Source organism: Planococcus citri, chromosome 1 (genome assembly GCF_950023065.1).
Source record: "Planococcus citri chromosome 1, ihPlaCitr1.1, whole genome shotgun sequence".
NCBI classification, from domain to species: domain Eukaryota; kingdom Metazoa; phylum Arthropoda; class Insecta; order Hemiptera; family Pseudococcidae; genus Planococcus; species Planococcus citri.
Window position 1 is genome coordinate 83,419,992 of NC_088677.1, and position 22,661 is coordinate 83,442,652.

The 22,661-nt window shown below is 34.0% G+C and overlaps 1 protein-coding gene across 2 annotated transcripts in view; it reads left to right on the top strand.

Moving 5' to 3' along the window:
• The window catches only part of LOC135838159 (protein yellow-like), a 68,120-nt gene extending 50,495 nt beyond the window's left edge, over positions 1–17,625 (top strand). For both annotated transcript variants that reach the window (XM_065353778.1, XM_065353769.1), the window contains exons 3-8: positions 6,738–7,003; positions 7,435–7,561; positions 7,667–7,930; positions 11,375–11,661; positions 11,734–11,909; positions 17,303–17,625. In XM_065353778.1, coding sequence (XP_065209850.1) covers positions 6,738–7,003; positions 7,435–7,561; positions 7,667–7,930; positions 11,375–11,661; positions 11,734–11,909; positions 17,303–17,624 — 1,442 coding nt within the window. In that variant the 3' untranslated portion in view covers position 17,625. The remainder of the gene's footprint in view (positions 1–6,737; positions 7,004–7,434; positions 7,562–7,666; positions 7,931–11,374; positions 11,662–11,733; positions 11,910–17,302) is intronic.
• The last annotated feature ends 5,036 nt before the right edge of the window (positions 17,626–22,661 follow it).

The following is a 22,661-nucleotide window of genomic DNA, read 5'->3' on the forward strand; positions in this document are numbered from 1 at the left end:
CTGCTTACACGGCAAACTACGTGTACAATCGTTTACCGCATTCTGCCTTGAACGATCTGTCACCGTACGAGCTGTGGAATCGTAGAAAGCCGGATTTATCGAGAGTGAGATTGTTTGGAAGCGTTGCACGAGTACTGGTACCACCTGAAAAGAGAAAGAAAACTGATGAGAAGTCGATCGATATGGTTTTACTCGGTTTTACTGAGACAGGTTATGTTTTGTACGATGTTTTACGAAATAAATTCACGAATTCGAGTTGTGTAGAAGTCGATGAAACGCGTAAGATACACGATATCATCAACGATCATTTGATCAAAACGTCTGTAACTGTAAGTATAAATGACGTAGATATCATACCTACGAATCAACAAGATGTACGTAGTTCGGTAGAGCCAGCTCCTGGGTGCTCATCTTGGGTAAACCCAGATGAGTTAAGCGAAGCCGAACGTAGCGGTGAAATACACGTTGATCGTAGTATGATTGATACTTCAGCTACCGACGATCGATCCGACGATTTTGCTTGTTTTGCACTTGCTGGGGTCGATGACCTTACGTATGAAGAAGCTTTAAACGGTCCTGAGTCGAAATTTTGGCGTGTAGCGATAGATGAAGAGTTAAAGGCGATGGAGATCAAGGACGTTTGGTACTCAGCATCTGAAAAAAGCGTAAATAAAGAGAATTATTTGAAAGTAGACAGTAAGTGGGTTTTAAAGAAAAAAATCAACTCGAATGGTGGGGTGAAATTTAAGGCTAGATTGGTGTTGCGTGGTTTCAAAGACAATCATTTCTATGAATTGGATGAAATTTACGCGCCAACACCTAATCAACCGATAATACGCTCGATGCTCAATCTAGCTATGGTCAACAAGTGGCAGTTGAGACAGCTAGATGTGAGTACGGCATTTCTCAATGGAGATATAAATCGAGGTATTATGTTCAACCCACCGAAAGGGACAAATGAAGAGAAAGGTGTCGTATATATTCTCAAACGTTCGTTATACGGTTTAAAAACAAGTCCCAAATCGTGGAACGCAAAATTGAACGAGTACTTACTTTCGCTCGGTTTCGTAAGGAGCAAAGTTGATCCGTGTGTATATTTCGACGAAAAAAAATCCTCTTCGTTGTGTGTTTGTCGTTTACGTAGACGATTTTCTAATTACAGGTTGCGACGATCGTCTTATTGAGTGGTTGGTCAAGTGTTTGAATGAGCGTTTTGGAATAAGAGATCTGCAACAATGTAAGAAGTTCATTGGAATGGAAATTAATCGTAGTAAGGAAAAGTTAGAAATTCATCAAAATTCATATATCGAGCAGTTAGTCAATGATTACGGGCTGTCTAATTCGAATAGTATTTCAACTCCTATGGAACCGAACTTGAAGATTACAAATCTCAAGCTCGATAAAAGCTACGAAACCAAAGTGCGTGGTCTCTTAGGAAGTTTGAGCTACATTGCAAGAGGAACACGTCCTGACATTGCTTTTGCTGTAAACTTTCTAAGCAGATACCAGCACTTGGCAAATAAGGAGCTATTCGAATACAGTAAGCGTATCTTAAGGTATTTACGTAGTACGTTAGACGTGAAACTTACCTACGTAATACCTGAAGTAGTCGATAAATACTCTGTACGAGTATACGTAGATTCGGACTTCGCTGGTGATTGTTTAGATAGGAAGTCAACGTCTGGAATTTTTGTGTTACATTACGGTAACGTAATTGACTGGGTAGTCAAGAAACAAAATTGTGTAAGTCTTTCGTCGTGTGAGGCTGAATATGTCGCGTTAAGTACAGCTGGAAAGGAAGTCTTGTCTTGGCGAAATCTGTTTGTCGAATTAGAAGTTCGTATTGATACCGTACCGGTGTATTGCGATTCGAATGCAGCGATTGCCGTTGCGAATACGGTCGAATCAAAACGTACCAGACATATAGATGTCTGTTATCATCATATACGTGATTTAGTCACCAAACAGATCATTTACTTGCAAAAGATATCTTCGGCGGATCAACTTGCCGATATTTTAACCAAAGCCACGACACGTACCGTATTCGACAGACTCTGTGAGTCATTATTCATCGCTTAAATTAAGTTTTCGAGTAGATTTTTATATATTATAAGTATAGTTTAACTGAAATTTTGCTGTAAAAATATTTTGATCGTAGTGTTTACAAAACACCGGTATTGATAAGAAGCAACAAGTTTTACGTTTATTTAAATGGTACGCGTGTTAGTGAAAATATTTTTATGGTGGGGTGTTGGCAAAATTGGTACCGTAACCGTAACGTTTATGCTCGGTAATTTTTAGTTTTTATTTTTAAATAAAAAATAAAAATCGTTTCGCGAATTCTAAATATCGCTGGTTATGTTTTTAATGAAATTTTGTTCTTTTCGTAAAATCGCGTAAACTGTTGGCTGTTAAATTATCGTTGTTTTTTCGTCGTTTTCGTTAGTTAATAAGTTCGTTCGCGTTAATATTGATTTGTTCATCGTATAAGAAAGTCATCGAGCGTTTGCTCTTTTTGCGTATTTGTTTGGTCTGTTGATTTAGGTCAACGACCTGTTAAAATAAATATTTTCATTTATTTTATTTAAGTCGTTATGTTTTTAGTCAGTCGAATTGGTTGATGCATTTCAATATTGAGTCAGATTTATCGACGTTTGTTGATTTATCGTACAATTCTTAGCAATTTTGTTGAAAAGCCAGAATTTTTCACAATTTTCAGCAAAAAGTACAACTTAGCAATTTCAGCAAAAAGCATAGTACCCTTTGGGAATTATAGATAAAAGAAGTGACATTTTTTTCCAATAAATTATCGGGCAAAAAACGAGGCTATTTGGATAATTTTTTTACAAATTGGGAAAATATTTAGCAATTGTGAAAAAATGTTACTTAATATTTCTTAAAAGCGAGGAATTTCATTTTTTTTTTTTCAAAAAAGCGTACTTGTATTTTTTTTTACCTACTTATTCATTATTTTTTGTGTAGATATACTTAAAATTAGCATTTTTAGCAATTGTTGCTAAAATACAAGACTTGGATAATTTTTGCAAAAAAAAACGAATTTTTTTTCAATTTTTGGTAAAGAATAAGACTGTTAATTTCAGCAAAAAGCAAAAGGCATGACTTTTTAGCTAAATTTTTGTAAAAAATGGGCTATTTGCGGTAGGCTAGCAGTTTTTACTTTAAGTATAAGTTTCAGCACAATGGTGATTTTTACATTTTATGACCTGGAACCGATCCTAATCGATCAAATAAAGTCAAACTTGGGGAATGGGGTTAGTTTGGGAGCTAAAATTGACCCCTGCAGTTTGGAGGGTCAACGTTGAAAATTACAGAAAGGTCATTTTTTTGGAGAAGCATAATTTGGCCTCAAATTGATGAAAATGGTTCAAATTCATACCATTGGTGAGTAACTCCATTGTGAACAACATATTCAAATTTCAGCTTTCTAGGTCATTCCCACCCGATTTAAGGGAGGAAAAAGCTGATTTTGACCCTATTTTGACCCCCAAATCACTATTAAAATTCACCTAGGGAACCCCGATGTCCAGAATACAATGGAATGGTGCCACTTGAGTGCCTTTTGCAGGGTTCAACCTTCCAATCCCATTTGAATCCTCTCCAGAGTCAAAACAGTGGATTTTTGCGTGTTTTTTGACGTTTAGCCAAACCTACAGCGCCTCCAAATTGACCTAGAGGGTCCAAATTTTCACAGTACATTGGGAGGATATATCCGAAGTTCCTTTTGCAGGTTTCAACCTTCCAACCTTATTTGACTTCTCTCCAGGATCAAAAAGGTGGATTTTTTTTGCTATTTTACGCGTTTTCCAATTTTTCAGACAGCCTGTAGCCCCTCCAAATTGACCTACAGGGTCTAAATTTTCACAGTCCATTGGGAGGATGTACCACAAGTGCATTTTGCAGGTTTCAGCCTCCCAAACCCATTTGACCCCTCTCCAGGGTGAAAAAGTGGATTTTTCAGCTATTTTCAAGTTTTTTTTTTCAACTTTTAGAACACCCTGTAGCTCCTACAAATGCCCCTGGAGGGTCCAAATTTTCACAGTACATTGGGAGGATGTACCCTAAGTGCCTTTTGCAGGTTTAAGCCTTCCAAATCCATTTGACTTCCTTCCAGAGTCAAAAAACTGGATTTTTAGCCAAATTTTTGTAAAAAATGGGCTATTTGCGGTAGGCCAGCAGTTTTTAATTTATCGTAAGTTTCAGCACAATGGTGATTTTTACATTTTATGACCTGGAACCGGTCCTAATCGATCAAATAAAGTCAAACTTGGGGAATGGGGTTTTTTTGGGAGCTAGAATTGACCCCTGCAGTTTGGAGGGTCAAAGTTGAAAATTACAGAAAAGTCATTTTTTTGAAGAAGCATAATTTGGCCCCAAATTGCAAAAGCAAGACTGGTATATGTACTGGCAATTTTGGCAATTATTGGTAAAAAAGTGGCATTTCTTCACAATATTTGTTAAAAGTCAATAATCATCCCAACGAATATAATTTTTCATTTCGTTCCATCGCCACATTTTTAATCTTGCAATAATTCCCAGATTTTTGACAATTTTCAGTCTTCACTTCTTCGTGACTTTTCGTATTCGAATTTTATTCTTCTCGTAACTTATTCTTTCTAAGAAAAATATTTTAGATCAAATCAAACTTCATCCAAATTACTAATTCAGATTTCAGAGAAAAATGTCCTCAAATTTTACTTCTCAACTTCTTTCTTCCTATTTTTCAGTTTTGTAGATGCTACCTCCTCTCTCCCCCCACTCCAAGAAAAGCAAATCTCATTTCTCTCGAGGTAAAAATCATACCTGTGATTAAATCTCTCAGACAAATGTCATTTCTTATTTCATTCACTTTGATATTTGGACAATTTCTCGATTTTTAAGTAGACTTGTCGGCTTCTATACGTAGTAAAGTATCATTTGATTCGGATTTTTCAACTTTTTTCTTCCTACTTTTCAATTCTGTCTATAGACAGTTTAGACACTCCCTCATTTCCCCCTTTCCTTCGAAAAAGACGAACTTTTTTTTTTTTTGAAATAAAATTCGGACAATTCCTCAATTTCTGAGCAAGCTTCGGGCTTCTTTAAACACCACTTTTTGATCTAAAAATTTGATTTCTCGAGTTTTTGTCATCCCCATTTTTCAATTTTGTATGCACCCCCTCATCTACATAATTATTCTTTGAAGAAAAAAGTCCAAAATATTTTTCTACAAAATAAACAACGTTTTTGTTTTCTTACTATGTCGGGAGGGGGGGGGGAGAAAGAAGTGTCTACAAAAGTGGAAAATGTTTGAACAATTTTTTCAATAATTTTGAGCACACTTTCGGCCATATCTTTAAGGGTTAAATCACATTTCGATCTAAAATTTGATTACTCGAATTTTTTTCTTCCCCATTTTTCAGTTTTTTTGCAGACAACAACCCCCTCCCTCCTCACACTCTCATCTCGTAGTTTACAGAATGAATTTAGGCTTTCCAAGTGCATCAGATAACATTTTTTGTGGAAATTTCAAGTTTCAAAAATCTGCTAAAAGCTCCAAAAGTTTTCAAAAATTTGCGGGAGGCTCCAATATCTCTTAAATTCACCAAAATTCGATTTAATAGTGTGTTCAATAATTGTTCAAGTTGAACTCCTGCGTGAATTTCGGATTTCAAACTTTATTCGATGAAATTTTGTGGAAATTTCAAGTTTCAAAAATCTGCTGAAAGCTCCAAAACTGCTCAAAACAGTTTGATACCGTTTCCAATCGATTTGGCAGGTTGAAAATAGAGTATATCCCAAATTTTAGCTCTGTAGGTCAATTTGGGGTGATTTTGATTTTTTTCTTCATTTTTGACCTAAATTTTTATTTTCAAAAATTTAACAAAAATCGAAAAATGCACTTCAGCTCTTGAAATTTCAGCTGGTGATGAATTTTTGCATGCTTTTTCAATCTAGCTTTGTCCAGTTCAAAAAATTTCGTACTAGTCCCATATTGGAAAGCAAAATCTGCGATTTTGACTGAAAAAAGTTATCCCATGGGATCGTGTAGGGGGGGGGGTGGGGTGCGATCATTCCTATCGTCATATGCTGGACTATTTTCTCTGTCACCAACTTGTAACACCTTTTTTTACACGACCATTCTGGCTCAGTGTGAATTTTGTCAATTGTTACATTTCTAAATGCTCACCAACCCAATCAAAATATCCGTAAACAAAACTACGAGTAAATCTCAGCCGAATTCAAAACACACGCAAATCACGCATTTCCTCTTTCAAAAACTTTCACATCCATGCAAGTAAACTGGAGAGAATCGTCGTTCGTACCTACGTCGTACTAACGCGAATATATTTCACTACGAACCGATTAACTAAGCTAATTTGATAAGCAAATAAAATTAGTACATAGAACAAATGGCCAGTGTGAGAACTGCGTTTACAGTTTGTGTTTTGTGAACTTAACATCGCTTCGAAGGTGGCCATTAGCTACTCTGGTATTTAAATTTTAATCGTTTTCACGAGGAAAGACGCGTCTACAGTTCTACACTACCGGCTATTATAATATCATCCAACCGTGTGAAAGTACATACTTGGAGGTCTTGTCTCTATATACCTAACTCAAATACCTATCATTACTTCTTATTATGCTATACATACAATCACGAAGAGGGGCACACGATCAATATTGGTCAAATTAAAAAAGAAAAAAAAACTTTCATTTTCTATTTCTGTTTTTTTCAGACCCGCCAGAAGTTCGTGAAAAGATATTCGTCGTCGACAACAACAACAACAACAATGGCCATAATAGTAATAATATATATAAAAGTCCGGCTAAAAGAAGGGTTTTTGTAACGTTACCAAGATTCAAATCTGGAGTACCGGTCACCGTAGCCACAGTGACGAATACCAAAAGAGGTGATACCACTTTATTGGCACCTTTTCCAAATTGGTCGACGCAACGAGAAGACAACTGCGAGACTGGAATCACATCTGTGTACAGAACCAAGGTACCTATCGCTCAAATAATATGCCATAATTTATTATACATCAATCGACGGTACATTTATAACAAATTACGAGTCCAAGGTACCTAAATAGGTGTCTGGAGCTTGTTAACGATTCTCGAGAGTGAAAAAATCAGCTTCTGGTTGCATTTTGATTGATGTTCGATTTGGTTTTTTGTAAATTAACGAAATGACGAAGCAGATTTTGGCACAGAATCGTGATGTGTTTCGATTCGAGTTAATCTGTCATTTATTAGAATATAGGATCATTAGCAAATGGATTGTTTCTTTCCGCAGTCTCGACTTTTGCCAATTTATTCGTGATTTAAACAAGGACTGGCGAATTTGAACTTGACGTAACTCGGACCTTCTAATGATCGCTTTTTACTTCCTATGTATATGTTCTCACGTAATTTATGTTCATTTTGCCGCAGGTAGACAAATGCGGAGTTCTATGGATCTTAGACTCGGGCAGAGTAGAAAACTTCAGTCCAAACCCCAGGAAGCTGTGTCCTCCAAAAGTACTAGCTTACGATTTAAACAACGGAGATAAATTAATCGGTATATCTATTTAATGCAATCTGTGACTTGGCTGGCTTATGTAAATTTCAAAATTACGACATTTCGCATAAATGTTAATACTTATACCTCTGGATGACATTTCAGGAAGATACGAAATACCACAAGATGTTCTAGATCCAGACTCGTTACTAGTTACCATTGCGATTGATACCAGAGACACATTATGCACCGATCCTTATTTATATATAGCCGATGTAACTGCGTTCAAGTTGATCGTTTACGATGTGGAGAAAAATCGAAGCTGGAGAATAGGCAGCAATTACTTTTACCCGTTTCCTTTGTATGGGAATTTCAACGTTGCTGGCACGACGTTCAATTTAATGGATGGTATTTTAGCTTTGGCACTAGGTAAGTGCAGAGGGGGCATGGTTGACTCGTATTGATGAGGAGAGGAGGGAGAAAGATCCCTTTGAAATGAGCTACCTCAATTGAAAACCCAAAATTTTGGGATTACATACTTTTTCAGTCAAATTCCCAAACGATTATTTTTTATTTAAAACCTGAATAATGTACTCGTATAGACCTACTTTCATGTTTTTTCTATTGAGGAGGAGGGGGGGGGGGGAATTCATCAAAATTTTAGCTCCCAAAATTGAGCACTTGGAATCGAAAAGAGAAATAATCGCAGAAAAATTCATTAATGAAAGAGGTGTTACGATTTCAAAGGGGTTCACAAAATGAATGAATAACACTAAAATTTTTGAAAATAAAATTGAAAAAATCAAATTTCTAGAAAAATTAAATCAGTTAAACTTCTGAAAAATCAATTGAAATCAATAGCAATAAATTGTGTGCAAAAAAAAATCTACATACAATATTCAATTTTTGCTTTAACAACACACTTTCTAATCAAAAATTAATCATTTTTGAAAATCGATTAATCGAACCCCAAAATCGATTCATTCGCGATATTCGATCTCATTGTGATCATTCAACATGGAAATAAGGAAATTATTAGCCTCAAAAATACATAGAATCGGAAATCAAAAATTGATCACGGCCAAAAATCGATTTATCGAATTTCAAACAATTCAAACATCGATCAATGTGTGATTTTGGATCTTATATGATCGGACAAGTTTGAAATGAAAAATGAACTCTATCCTCAAAAATAGACCTTCTGATCTGAAATCGATCTTGGTCGAAAATCGATAATCGAACCCTAAAATTCGATTTATCTGAAATATTTGATTCCGTTTATGATCAATCATCTTCGAAATGAAAAACTCAATTTTCAACTCAAAAATAGATTTGCTAATCAAAAATCGAGTAATCGAATCACAAAAATCGATTAATCGAATCACAAAAAATCGATTAATCGAATCACAAAAATCGATTAATCGAATCACAAGAATCGATTCAATATCGATTTCCAATCCTATAAGTTTGAATTGAAAAATAATTTGCTAGAAAAATACACTTCCCAATCAAAAATCAATCATGATCAAAAATCGATAATCAAACCTCAAAAATTCGATTTATTGGCGATATTCGACCCCATAATGATCGATCATCTTCAAAAGAAAAAACTTCGTTTTAGCCTCAAAAATGGGCTAGAAAATGAAAAATCGACCATGATCAGAAATCGATTAATATAATCGAATCTCAAACATCGATTCAGTTGTGATTTTCGATCTCATGTGATCAATCATCTTGAAAATTAAAAATCAATTTGGCCTCAAAAATGAACTTACGAATCAGAAATTGATCGCGATCAAAAATCGATTAATCAAGTCTTCAATATCGATTCATCCGCGATTTTCCACCCTACATAAAAAATCAAACAATCTTGAAACAAAAAACCAAATGTAGTCTCAAAAATAACCCCGCTTCTCCCTCCTCCACCCATCAAAAATCGACCATTTATTGAAAATCGATTAATCGAACTCTAGAAATCGATTCACTTGCGATATTCAATCCCACCTATGATCGGGCTATGATTAGTCATCTTTGAAATGGAAAACTAAATTTCACGCTCAAAAATTAATCATGATCAAAAATCAATCAATTGAACCTATATCATGATCAAAAATTGAAAAATCGAATCCCAAAAATCGATTGATTAGCGATATTTGATACCTTATGATAGTTATGATCAATCATACTCAAAATAAAAAACTCGGTTTTAGCCTCAAAAATCGATCATGATCTAAAATCAATAAATCGATTAATCGAATTTTGGACATCAATTCACGTGATATTTTCGATCTCATATATGATTTGAAATGAAAAACCCATTTCGCCTCAAAAATACACCATCCATTCAAAAATCGATAATCGAATCTCAAAAATCGATTATTTTGCGATATTCGATCTCATATATGATCAATTATCTTTGAAATGAAACACCCATTTCGCCTCAAAAATACACCATCCATTCAAAAATCGATAATCGAATCTCAAAAATCGATTATTTTGCGATATTCGATCTCATATTGCATGATTATTCATCTTCAAAATGGGAAACTCAACTTTACCCTCGCACATCGATCATGATCTAAAATCGATTAATCGAATCTTAGACATCGATTCAAGCGTGACTCTCAATCTGATTTATGATTAATCATATTTGAAATGAAAAATCCATTTCACCTCAAAAATACACCGCCTATTCAAAAATCGATAATCGATACTCAAAAATCGATTTCTTGCGATATTCGATCTCATATTATATGATTAATCATCTTCAAAATGAAAAACTTAACTTTAGCCTTGCAGACGTATTTGCAAATCAAAAGTCGATTTATCGAATCCCAAATATCGATTTATTTGCAATTTTTGACCTGCTATAATCGAACATGCTTGAAATGAAAAATCAAATTGGTCTCAAAAATGAAAAATACACCTAATAGGTATCGAAGAATTGATCGTGATTGAAAATCGATTTATTTGAAATATCTGATCGTCTACACCAATTTCATACACTTTATAATCAAAAATCAATTTATCGACACCTCAAAAATCAATTCGATGGCAATTCTTCATGATCAAACATGTTTGAAATTTAAAAAAAATAAAAATCGATCTCATACGGAGACCATACCACTCGATCAGAAATCGATTCTGATCGAAAATCGATTAATCGAACTCAAGAATCAATGAATTCGCAAAATTTAATCTCGTAGGTATGATCAATCATGTTTGGAACAAGAAATCAATTGCATCCAAAAAATATACTTCCGGTGCGAAAATCGATCATAATCGATAATCGAATCCAACTAATCGATTTATTTGCGATTTTCGATCTCGTGTAATTAATCATGTTCGGAATGAAAAATCAACTTCAACCTAAAAAATGTATTTCCGGAGCGAAAATCGATCGTGATCGAAAATCGAATCCAACATATCGATTTATTTACGATTTTCAATATCATGATTTTACATTTTAGAAACTAAAAATAAATTTTAGCCAAAAATTGATCAAAAATCGGTCATGATTACAGATCCATTGATCGAACATTGAAACTCGATTTATTTCATCGATCAGTTAATTACAAAGTTTTCTGTAGCAATTCGAAATCTGTGAAGAAAAATCAACTTTTTCTGAAGGCTCCAGATCGACCAGAAAATTGTGACAATCGCTTTGGAGGGAATTCAACTTTTGAATACAACCCGATTTTCGAATTTTCAACTCGACATTTCCACTTCCGCCATTTTCAAAAATTCACCAAAAATCAGATAATCAACTTCTGCTCGAAATTTTGCTCTAAAATATGGATGAAAATGCTCTTCAATCGATACAAATTCCACGTCATTTAAATCAGATCATTCACATTCGACTTTTTGCCACAGGCCCAGTCCACAACGGAGACAGACGCTTGTACTTCCACAGTTTGGCCAGTGTAAGAGAAGGCTCAGTGCCCGCATCTGTGATACGTAACCAAAGTCTATTCACCGATGATGCGGACTCATCGTGGCATCGTTTCATCATCTCCGAGTCAGCTCGTCCATCTCAAAGTGCCAGCGAAGACATGTCCAGCACAGGCATCTTATTTTTCGGTTTACTTTCGCAAATGGCACTAGCTTGCTGGAACTCTCGAACACCATTCACCCCGGAAAATATCCACATAGCTCAACAAGTAAATCATCCCCCCTCCACCCAACCCCGAAAAATCTTCATCACTGACTAAAATCTCCATTTATTTGCACAGGATAACGAAACACTCCAGTTCCCCAGCGGTATAAAAATCTTCGGCGACACCATTTACATATTGACCAGCGAACTTCAAAACTTCATCGCCGGTACCACTCGGGCCAACGATGTGAAATACCGTATCCTAGTCGGCTCAGTCAGCGATCTCGTCCGCGGAACCGGTTGCGATCAAAGGTCTGAAGAGTATTTTCCGTACGCGTCCCATTTTCCCTCGTCTTTCCACCAAAGCTTTGATCACACTGCCAAGCTTGATTCGCCCATTTCGCCTCCAGTAGCGTCGTCGCATTTCCCCGCTTTTATCGATAACAACGGTGACGAAACGGCCGCCGCTGTGCCTACTTTCCGACGAAATGCTCACGATTTTGGCCATTTTAGAAGAATTTTTAGGCTATCGACGCCGATATTTCGTTACTATTAGTACAGCGATTTTTAATTAATAGCGAGCGAAAAAAAAAACAAAAAAAAAAATCGTAGTAAAATGTGTACAGGTCTCTCTTAGAACAATGATCCGTAGCTAATTGAAAATTTCATGCCAGGATATTGGTTAGCTGTATTGCGTTTATGTAATTTAATTACCTACTCGATGCAATGTAAATAAACTCGAAAATATGTACTTATTTGCACGAGAATGTCGCATAAGTGCTTAAACAGTATATTTATAATCTATAGATTGAATGTACATTGTACATAATGCATGCTTTGTAAATATATACCCGAATTAAAATAAATTGCAAATAACTTATAGGTACTTCGAATTAACAGAAAGGAGCAGGAAATTTACTGTAAATATGTGTAAATTTAATTACTTACAGTATTAATTTTTGAAATAAAAAAATGTACCTAGAAGACCTAGCCATTTTTATGTACATTATGATGAATAGCTTTGCTTCTCCTTTCAGTTTCGTATGCAATAAGTAGGTATTCAATTTTCTATGCCTAAAGCTTACAGCAATAATTTGTAAATTGAATTTAAATGCAATAACATACTTACGTAATAGTCCGTTATACCAAAATAGGAATAATCCCCTCCCCCTTCATCCCGGACAATATTTTTTCTAAAGGGGGCATCCTAAGGAACATTTTAAAGCTAACTTGCAAAAAAAAAAAAAAAAAGAGGCTCTACAAAATATAAAATAGCGGCCATTTTGATCGACAGGTCAGTCGAAATCAAAGATTTTGCATTTTTTGATTTTTGGTGAATTTTTGAAAATAACATTTAGGCCAAAAATGAGTGATAAAAAAATCAAAATTTTACCAAATTGACCTAGAAAGGTGAAATTTGAGATACATAGCCTATTTTTGACTTGCCAAATTGATTGGAAACGGTCCCAAGCCGTTTTGAGCAGCTCATGGAGCCTCCAGTAGATTTTTGAAACTTAAAATGTCCACAATATTTCATCATATGAAATTGGAAACCCGAAATTCACGCTGCGATCCAACTTAAATGCGCCATTAAGTCGACTGCTGGTGAGTATGAGTCATTTTGGGGCCTCCAGCGACCTTTTAGAAAATTCTTGGAGCTTCCAGAAGATTTTTGAAAGTTGAAATTTCCACAAAAAAAATTAATCAAATGAAGTTGTATAGCCGAAATTCATTTTGCAAACTAATTTCAATACGTTAGGAAGTCGACTGCAGGTGGATTTTGTCGTTTTGGAGCCTCCGGTGACTTTTTGAAAATTACTGGAGCCTTCAGCAGATTTTAAATGCTTGAAATTTCTATAAAATTTCATCCAAACAGAATTGGAAATCCGAAATTTACTCAGCAATCCTATTTTAACACCCTATTAAATCGACTACAGGTGGATTTCAAGTCGTTTTGGAGCTTGCAGTGACTTTTTGGAAACTACTGGAGTCTCCAGTAGATTTTTGAAACTTAAAATTTCATCAAAAGAAGTTAACAAGCCAAAATTCACTCTGCCACAGTACTTGCTGAAGTTAATTCAGGCAGATTTTGTGGCATTTTACAAGTTTCTAAAAATCCGCTGGAGGCTGCAAAACGGATTGAAATTGTCTACGATCCACTTTTGAAATAATATCAAAAACACGGTGTAAACTGAATTTCATATTTCTACTTCAAACCGATTATGAAAAAAATAACAGGTACCATATCGGCCATGAAAGTCCAAAAAGTAGCTCGAAGGTTCAAAATGACTTGAAATCCATCCTCAGCGTATTGAAATTAGTTTGCAGAGTGAATTTCGGCTTTATAAGAGTGCATTTGATGAAGTTTTGAGGAAATTTCTAGTTTCAAAAATCTACTGGAGGCTCCAAGAACATTCAAAAAGCTGCAAGAGGCTCCAAAATGACATGAACTCGCTTGAAGTCGATTTATTGACGTGTTGAAGTTGAAGTACAGCGTGAATTTCGGATTTCCAACTTTATTTTATGAAATTTTGTGAAAATTTCAAGTTTTGGAAATTTTCTGGAAGCTCCAGAACTGCTCACAACAGTCTCAACCGCTGCTAGAAAATTTTTGGAACTTGAAATTTCCACAAAATTTCATAAAATGCAAATGGAAGCCGAAATTGAACATTGAAAAATCTACTGGAGGCTCCAGTAATTTTCAAAAAGTTGCTGGAAGCTCCAAAACGACTCGAAATCTTCCTTAAGTCGACTTCATTACAAATTGAAATTAGTTTACAGAATTAATTTCGGCTTTCCAACTCAATTTTATGAAATTTTGTAGAAATTTGAAATTTCAAAAATCTACTGGAGGTTCCAAGAATTTTCAAAAAATCGCTGGAGGCTCCAAAATGACTTAAACTCGCCAGCAGTTGACTTAATAGCGCGTTTATATTAGAGTGATGCGTGAATTTCTGATTTCCAACTTTATTTGATGAAATTTTGTGGCAATTTCAAGTTCCAAAAAACTGCTGGAGGCTCCAGAACTGCAGCTCACAACAGTTTCAAACCGTTTTGGGCAGATTTTTGGAACTTGAAACTTCCACAAAATTTCATCTAATGCAAATGGAAAGCCAAAATTGAGTACTGACAAATCTGCTGGAGACTCCAGTAATTTCCAAAAAGTCGCCGGAGGCTTCAAAACGACTAGAAATCCACCTGCAGTCGACATCATTACGTATTGAAATTAGTTCACAGAATAATCCACGAACTGCTCAAACCAGTTTGAAACAGTTTCCAATTGATTTCGCACGTCGAAAATAGGGTATATCTCAAATTTCAGCAATTCTAGGTCACTTTGGTAAAATTTTGATTTTTGGTCTGAATAATTTAATTTTCAATAAGAATTTGGTGAAATTTTATGGAAATTTCAAGTTTCAAAAATCTACTGGAAGCTCCAAGAATTTTCAAAAAGTCGCTGGAGGCTCCAAAATGACTCGAACCCATCTGAAGTCAATTTATTGACGTGCTGAAGTTGAAGTGCAGCGTGAATTTCGGATTTCCAACTTCATTTGATGAAATTTTGTGGAAATTCAAACATTTTTTAGAGGATTTAAAATTGTTCAAAACAGTTTGAAACCGTTTCCAATCGATTCAGCAGGTCAAAAATAGGGCATATCCCAAATTTCAGCTTTCTAGGTCATTCAGGTGAAATTTTGATTTTTTCCTCATTTTTGGCTCAAATTTGATTTTAAAAAATTCATCACAAATCGAAAAATGCACTTCTGCACTTAAAATTTTAGCTGGTGATGAATTTTTGCATGCTCTATCAATCTATCATTGTTCAGTTCAAAAAATGTCGTGTGAGTCTTGGATGTCTCCTTGAAGAAAAAGTTGTTCCAGTTGATTGGGAGGGGGGGGGGTGCAATTATTACTATTTCCATATGAACTATAAGACCTTCCGTTAATTCAAAAAACCAAAGTTTGAAAGAAAAAGAAACATACCTTTGAAATAAAGTTGCAATACTCGTAATTATAAAAAATCACACCACACAATTCAATGCAGCAAAATAATTTGGGTATAAGTATTCGTGAAGGCGTGAACTAATTTATTTTATAATCGTGCAATTCAATTTTGTAAAAGGGATGTATCAACAATTGAGTGAGATCTTAAAAACACATTCTATTTTCATCTTCTTATTTGATCAAAAAAATTCAGGCTGCCACAACTCAAACAATACGATTCATTTTTAAAAAAATCCAGATTGAAGAGATTTTTCAGATTTGATCTTAAATCGTCTACAGAAGACGACGTGAAAGAATTAAACTTGGCTAATTCAATGAATTTCCGAAAAAATCATTAAAATAAAGCTACAAGCAACCTCTTCAAATACCAAAAATATCATTTAAATTATTTTTTAACATTATTTATGATATTTCAGAAATTATTTTTCAAATTTAATCAATTCAAGTAAAAATGTTGCAACAACTTCGTAATATGAGTTGGTAATTTTCCACTTGTGCATGAAAGAAATAGCATTAAATCTGCCAAAAATGTGCATAAAATGTTTCTTGAAATGAAAATATGATACAGGTAAGTTTGCTTAGATACTATATGTAGTAGTTTGAATACTCAGTTACAAAATGTACATTTGTAAAAATGCTTCTACTGCACGCATCTTGAGTTGATCCAGAGACCTCTGTAATTTCGTTGCCAATTCGAATTAAATTATTGGTAAAATTCAAATTATTTCAGGGTGTCTACAGGATTTGAAGAATCAAATTCCTTGCTATTTCCTTGTTTTTCCTGGCCATTTTCCTTGCTTCAAATTTGAGTTTAAAAAGACGACCCCCGCCCCCTTGTGTGTAGGTACTCGTTTTGTAGGAAATTTCTAGACTTTTTTTCAATCAGTTTAATTCTGATGAAACATTACGAAGAAAAAAATTGGCATGATTGGGAATTAAAAATGTATCCATCCCAAATTTGTATTTTTTTTCGTCGTTTTTGTGATTTATTCAGCTTTTGAACTTTGAAAATTGAATCTAAGACGAGAAGAGAAGGGTGAAGATTTTAACAATTTAGAGCAGTAAAATCACTTAAATAAGTTTCAACGCTAAATTTTCGTGCTTTTAGATGTTTTTGAAAGAAATTCTCCACCTCTTTTCGCTAGGTAGATACTCGTATTTTGTGCTGCATAATACAATTTTGCGTTTTTTGAGGTACAACCCTGAAATTTTATAACCTCCGATTTCAAAGCTAAGTGAGGGCAGAAGCTTTTGAAAATTGATAATACATAATTCAAGAAGTATAAGACCAATATTTTCCATTTGAATGCTTTTTTCACTTTTCACTTTTGACTTGTTTAATTTAAGATTTGTCAAACAAAATATCTGGAAAAATAAAATGATTCAGCCCGGGCGAAGCGAGGGCGAAAAATTTCGAAAATTTATGATTCAAAAAGGAGAAATCAACAATTTTTAACGAAAAAAATTACAAACAAAAAAATGGAAAATGCATTATAAAATTGAAATTTTTTGAAAAATCCTTGCTATTACACAGAAATTGTCAAAATCCCTGCTATTTTCCTGCTTCCTTGCTACCTCGAGTGAAATCCTTGCTATTTCCTTGTTTTCCTTGTTTTCCTTGCCAGTAGACACCCTGTATTTGCTTCGAACATTTTGCTCTCATCCTTCTTACTATACGAATATGTATTTTAATGTTGCAGAAAGCACGTCGCGACATCGACGATCGACTACACAAACCCCAAATGGAACGTGGACTTGAAAAATTTCGAAGACGAAATCTCACCTTTACAATGGGAACCGAAGAAGGTATCTCATAAGCACGACTACTTTTGGAAACAACAACGTCACAATATCGAGCCAACATTACCAAAGTTTCCCAGATCTTATAAAGTTGTTCCTCAACCGAATCCTATATGGTGGTCCTACGACTGCAGATTTTACTCGGGTATACACGCGTTGTGTACATTTTTAGGTCCTTCGCTATTTGTTCAACGCAGTAGTCATATAAATAATAAGAAATAAAAAAAAAGTAACCAATTAAGCGGTGTTTTGTTTTATTATAGACAAATTCCTTCACTATAATCAGTATCTACCTCAACAGTCAACAAGGAAGTTGGGTGAAATACCTTACCTACCTATCATTCGAAAGAATGACGAAGAAAATGAAATACGAGTAGATGATAAATATTTTATCAACGAAGAATGAATAAATTTTGGGCGAAAAATTGAGCAAACAATGAAATTGAAAAAGTAAACCAACATCCACGAATGATTAAGTAAATTACAACAGAATGCTGCCAGTTATTAGGGCAATGGTTTTGCAATTTTTTCCAAAATTTGGGCGGAGAGAGGGGGTTGAGTTGGCACAATCAAAGTGACCTAATGAAATTTTCAATATTTGAAGCGTGGTTTTCCAAAACGCATTAAGTCCATTTTTTTCGAAATTGATTTTTTCGCGCCATTTGGTTAGTGACATCAGGACACATCATCTGAGACGCATACCTACCTAAAATACCTATTTTATCCATGTTCTTTCCAGCTTTTTGTGCAATTGTTGAAATGCGCTTGATTTTCCAAAACGCATTAAGTCCATGTTTTTTAACGCTTGTAGAATCGCTTGTTCCCATACGAACTGATTTTTAAAATTGTACAGTATGTTGTATATGTGCATCCTTAGGAAGTATCGCCACAAAAATTTCCAACCCCCTCCCTCCATATTTACCCCTCAAAAATGACGTTTTCAGTTTTTTAACTTATTTTATGGTATTTAACAATGACGATTGCGAGGTACATTTTAGAAACACCTTTTTTGGACGTATTTTTGACCCCATACCTTTTTCGAAATTTTTGCGGTGGTGCGCCATGTTAGAAAACTGGGAAATGTGTGTGTGTGGGGGGGGGGGGGGGGGGTGAAATGGGAATTTTGAGGAAAATGACTATTAACGAGCAGGGTGTCGTTTTCTTATGATTCGATATCGCTGAGCACGAATATGACGTTAGATTTTGTTTTACACCCCCACAGCCCCTCCGGAGCCCTCAGCCCCCACCTCAATTTTCACTATTTTGGGAATGAAGTTACTTTGATGACGTTGGTGTCGTTGTCTTATAATTCGATACCACTGAGCACGAATATGGCGTCAAATTTTCTCCTACACTGAAACTGCCCCTCCGAAGCCCTCAGCCCCCTCCTGAATTTCTATTCATTTTTGAAATAAAGTTATGTACTTTGATGAATTTGGTGTCGTTTTCGTTGTTTTCTTATGATTCGATACTCACTCAGCCCCCTCCTAAATTTCCACCATTTTCAAAATTAAGCTGCTTTTACAACATGGAATCTTTTTCATACGAATTTCGCGCTCAGCAGTATCGAATCACAAGAAAACGACATCTATATCATCAACGTAATTCGAAAATATAAGGCAAAAACTTTCAAAAAATCACAATTCCTCAGAAGTGAAATACAAACATAATTTTTGATAAGAGGTTTTGAATTGAATGGTAATATGCAAGCTGGAAAGGAGAAAAGGCAGAAAAATGTACTTTTCGCGTGGTGTTTTTTTTAATTCTTCAATTTGTGCACTCGCGATTGAAAAAAAACAGTAAGTAGTAGGAACCATTTTGTTGGAAATTGATTTTCCTACAAGATGGTACTTTCATTTTTATAATTATCTTATAGTTACTTCATAATTTTCCTGAATGAATGCTCATTTTTCAACATAAAACGTCTAGTGGTTTTCCAAAACGCATTAAGTCCATGTTTTTCAACACTTGTTGAATCTCTTGTGCAACATTCAACTCAACACCGCGTGTTGGATCATATCAAGCTATACCTAAACTTCAATGTTAGGTTGGTTGCATACTCAAAATAAGCCCTCTAATGAAATGGGAGTATGTTTTATGCTTTTTCTCGGAACTTACTTTTGGGACTTAATGCGTTTTGGAAAACCACGCTTCATTTTATTTAACTCTTGAATCATCAGTCGAAAGCCTAAATAGGTACACATTCAAAAAAAAAGAGAAAAAAATGATTTAAAAATTTTGAAAGAATTTTTATCGTAAAATTGGTGAGAAATGGTAATAGGTTTTTCCAACTGCAATTTATCTACTGTCAGAAGAATTTATCCCAAATATTTCCTATTCTTTTATTGAAATTGAATAATGGAACGATGACCAAGATGAAGATACAACACCGCTGCTAGATAGCTCGGTAGAAAAAATATGCAACTTATATAACGGCGAAAGTTCAATTGATAGTCTAAGAAGCGCCGTGAACAAATTTTATGATCAACTATACCCAACGATCTTGTAAGAATTACTGGTTAACCCTTTAGCGTCTGAGAGAATTTCAATAAATTTCACGAATTTTTATAAGAAAAGTTGAACCGAACAGTGAAATGAGGATATTAAAAAAAAAATTGAATACGAGTTATCGCTCAATTTAAAAATTTAATTTCCTCCAAAACAAATCGGTTGATTTACACAAAGCCAAATTTACAGATTGATGCAGACGGAACCGGGGTAAAAAACCAAGATTTTTTCCCCTTTTTTCTCAATTTTTTATGAGACTTGCAAAAGAAAAATTTAATGCACAAAAACACAAAATTTCAATCAGTTTTTTCAGTCATTTTTACAGCTCACAGATTTCTTTTTGCATTGCAATATAATTCGGATAAAGTTGCTTAAAATAACGCCGGGGTTTTTGATCACAATCAAATTTCATTTTCTCAAAAAAAAAATAAAAATAAAAAAGGAGATAAAACTTGAAATTTCTTAAATTTTGGTTAGTTAGACAACTTTTTTGTTCAAAATTTCGGAATAGAAGTAAAATAAATACATCAGTCTAATGTAATTCTATGTGCTCTTGTAATTTTCAACTTGGAATCACAAAACGAAATTTTGCCAGTGTGCTTAGGTATTATTTTAAAGTCGTTGAGGTTTCCTCTCGCCCCTCAACACCAGCTTACAGACAGAAAACCATCTTAGGCTGAAAATATAAAAATAAAAATCCATGTCAACGGCCAAATCACCAAGCTTATACTGCACAGTCTTCGCACTGACTATGAGTCAAAAATCCAGCTGCTGGGATTTTGGGTATAGGAATTTTGGAATACTACCGAAAAAAGTCCCATTTTTTTTCAAAGTCTGATTTTTCCAAAATTACTAAAAAAAAGGTCATATTTTTTGCCAGCATTGTCAAAAAGTTCTAACTTTTGCCAAAATTGCCAAAACAGTTCTAATTTTTCTCAGAATTGTCAAAAAGTTTCATTTTACAGCCAAAATTGTAAAAAAAGTCCCAACTTCTACCAAAACTACCAAAATGTCCACATTTATTTCAGAATTGTCCAAAAGTTTCACATTTAACCAAAATTGTAAAATAGTCCTAATTATTGTCAAAATTGTCAAAAGTCATAATTTTTATCAAAAAGAGCAAAAATTGTAAAAAAGTTCTGAATTTTTTTCAAAATTGTTAAAAAGTATCGCTTTTAGCCTCAATTGTACATTAAAAAAGTAATACCTTTTGCGAAAATTATCAAAATATCTTAATTTTTGTCAAAAAAACAGTCTGATGTTTCCAAAGTTACCGAAAAAAGTTCCATTTCTGCCAAAAATGGCGAGAAATCGAAATTTTTTTCGAAATTGTCGAAAAGGTTTACTTTTAGCTTACATTATTGTAAAAAAGTTGTAAGTTTTGTTGAACCGTCAAAAAATCTCACATTTTGCCAAAATTGCCAAGATAAATAAGCTTTAATTTTTCGCCAAAAAATCTGAATTTTCCAAAAAGTAACGAAGAATGGTCCCATTTTTTTTTTGGAAAAGTTGACAAAAAGTCATAAATTTTCAATAATTTTTTTCTCTCTGAAATAAATATTGTCAAAAGTCCTAACTTTTCTCAAAGTTGTCATAAAGTTTCAATTTCAGTCCTAATCAAGTATATAAAAGTGTTGATTTTTCGCAAAAATTGGCAAAAAAGTTCTATTTTCTCTCAAAATTGTCAAAAATTTGATTTTTAGCCTGAATTGAGAAAAAGTGCTCAGTTTTGCCCAATTTGTCTAAAAATCCTTAATATGGAGAAAATTATTGCCAAAAAGACTTCATTTTAGCCAAAATTTCCAAAAAGATTAATTTTTAGCCTAAATTGTAATAAAAAGGTCCAGAGGTTTAGCAAAAATTGGTAAAAAAGTCCTCATTTCTCTAAAAGTTGTCAAAAATCCTCATTTCTGTCAAAAAATATCATTTTTCCAAAATTTCAAAAAATCATATTTTTTTCCCAAATTTGTCAAAAGTTTTAATCTTTGCCAAATGTGTAAGAAAATTTCCACATTTTTGCTAGAATACAAAAAATGTCTGATTTTTTTCCAAAATTGTCAAATAATCTAACTTTTTGTCAAAATTGTAAAAAGCCCACATTTTTGTCAAAAAATCTTTTTTTTTTCAAAATTACTTTCAAAGTTACATTTTTTGCAATAATTTGCAAAAAATTCTAATTTTCTCCAAAATTGTCAAAGAAGATTCATTTTTAGCCTAAATTGTAGATATCAAAGTCCTAATTTTTTGCAAAAATTGACAAAAAGTCCTCATTTTTCTAAAAGTTGTCAGAAGTTCTCATTTCTGTCAAAAAAGCTTATTTTCCCCCAAAAATTTCCAAAAATTGTTCCTTTTTTGCCAAAAATATCAAAAGTCATAACTTCTGCCAAGATTGTCAGAAAAGTTCTAATTTTTTGCCAAAATTGTAAGAATAAAGGTGTGATTTTTTCCAAAATTGTCAAATAATCCAACTTTTTGTCAAAATTGCAAAAAAGAACTCACTTTTTTCAAAAATTCTCAAAAAGGTTGCATTTTTCGCAATAATTTGCAAAAAGTCGTAAAATTTGACAAAATTTGCCAAAAATGTTCTAATTTTTGCCAAAAAAGTCAAAAATTTTCATTTTCAGCAAAAAATTGTTAAAAAATTCCTGATTTCTGCTAAAATTGTTAAAATAAAGTAGGTGTAGGTAGGTATTCCACTTTTTAAAAAAAATTGTCATAAGTCCCAATTCTTGACAAAAAAAGTCCCGTTTT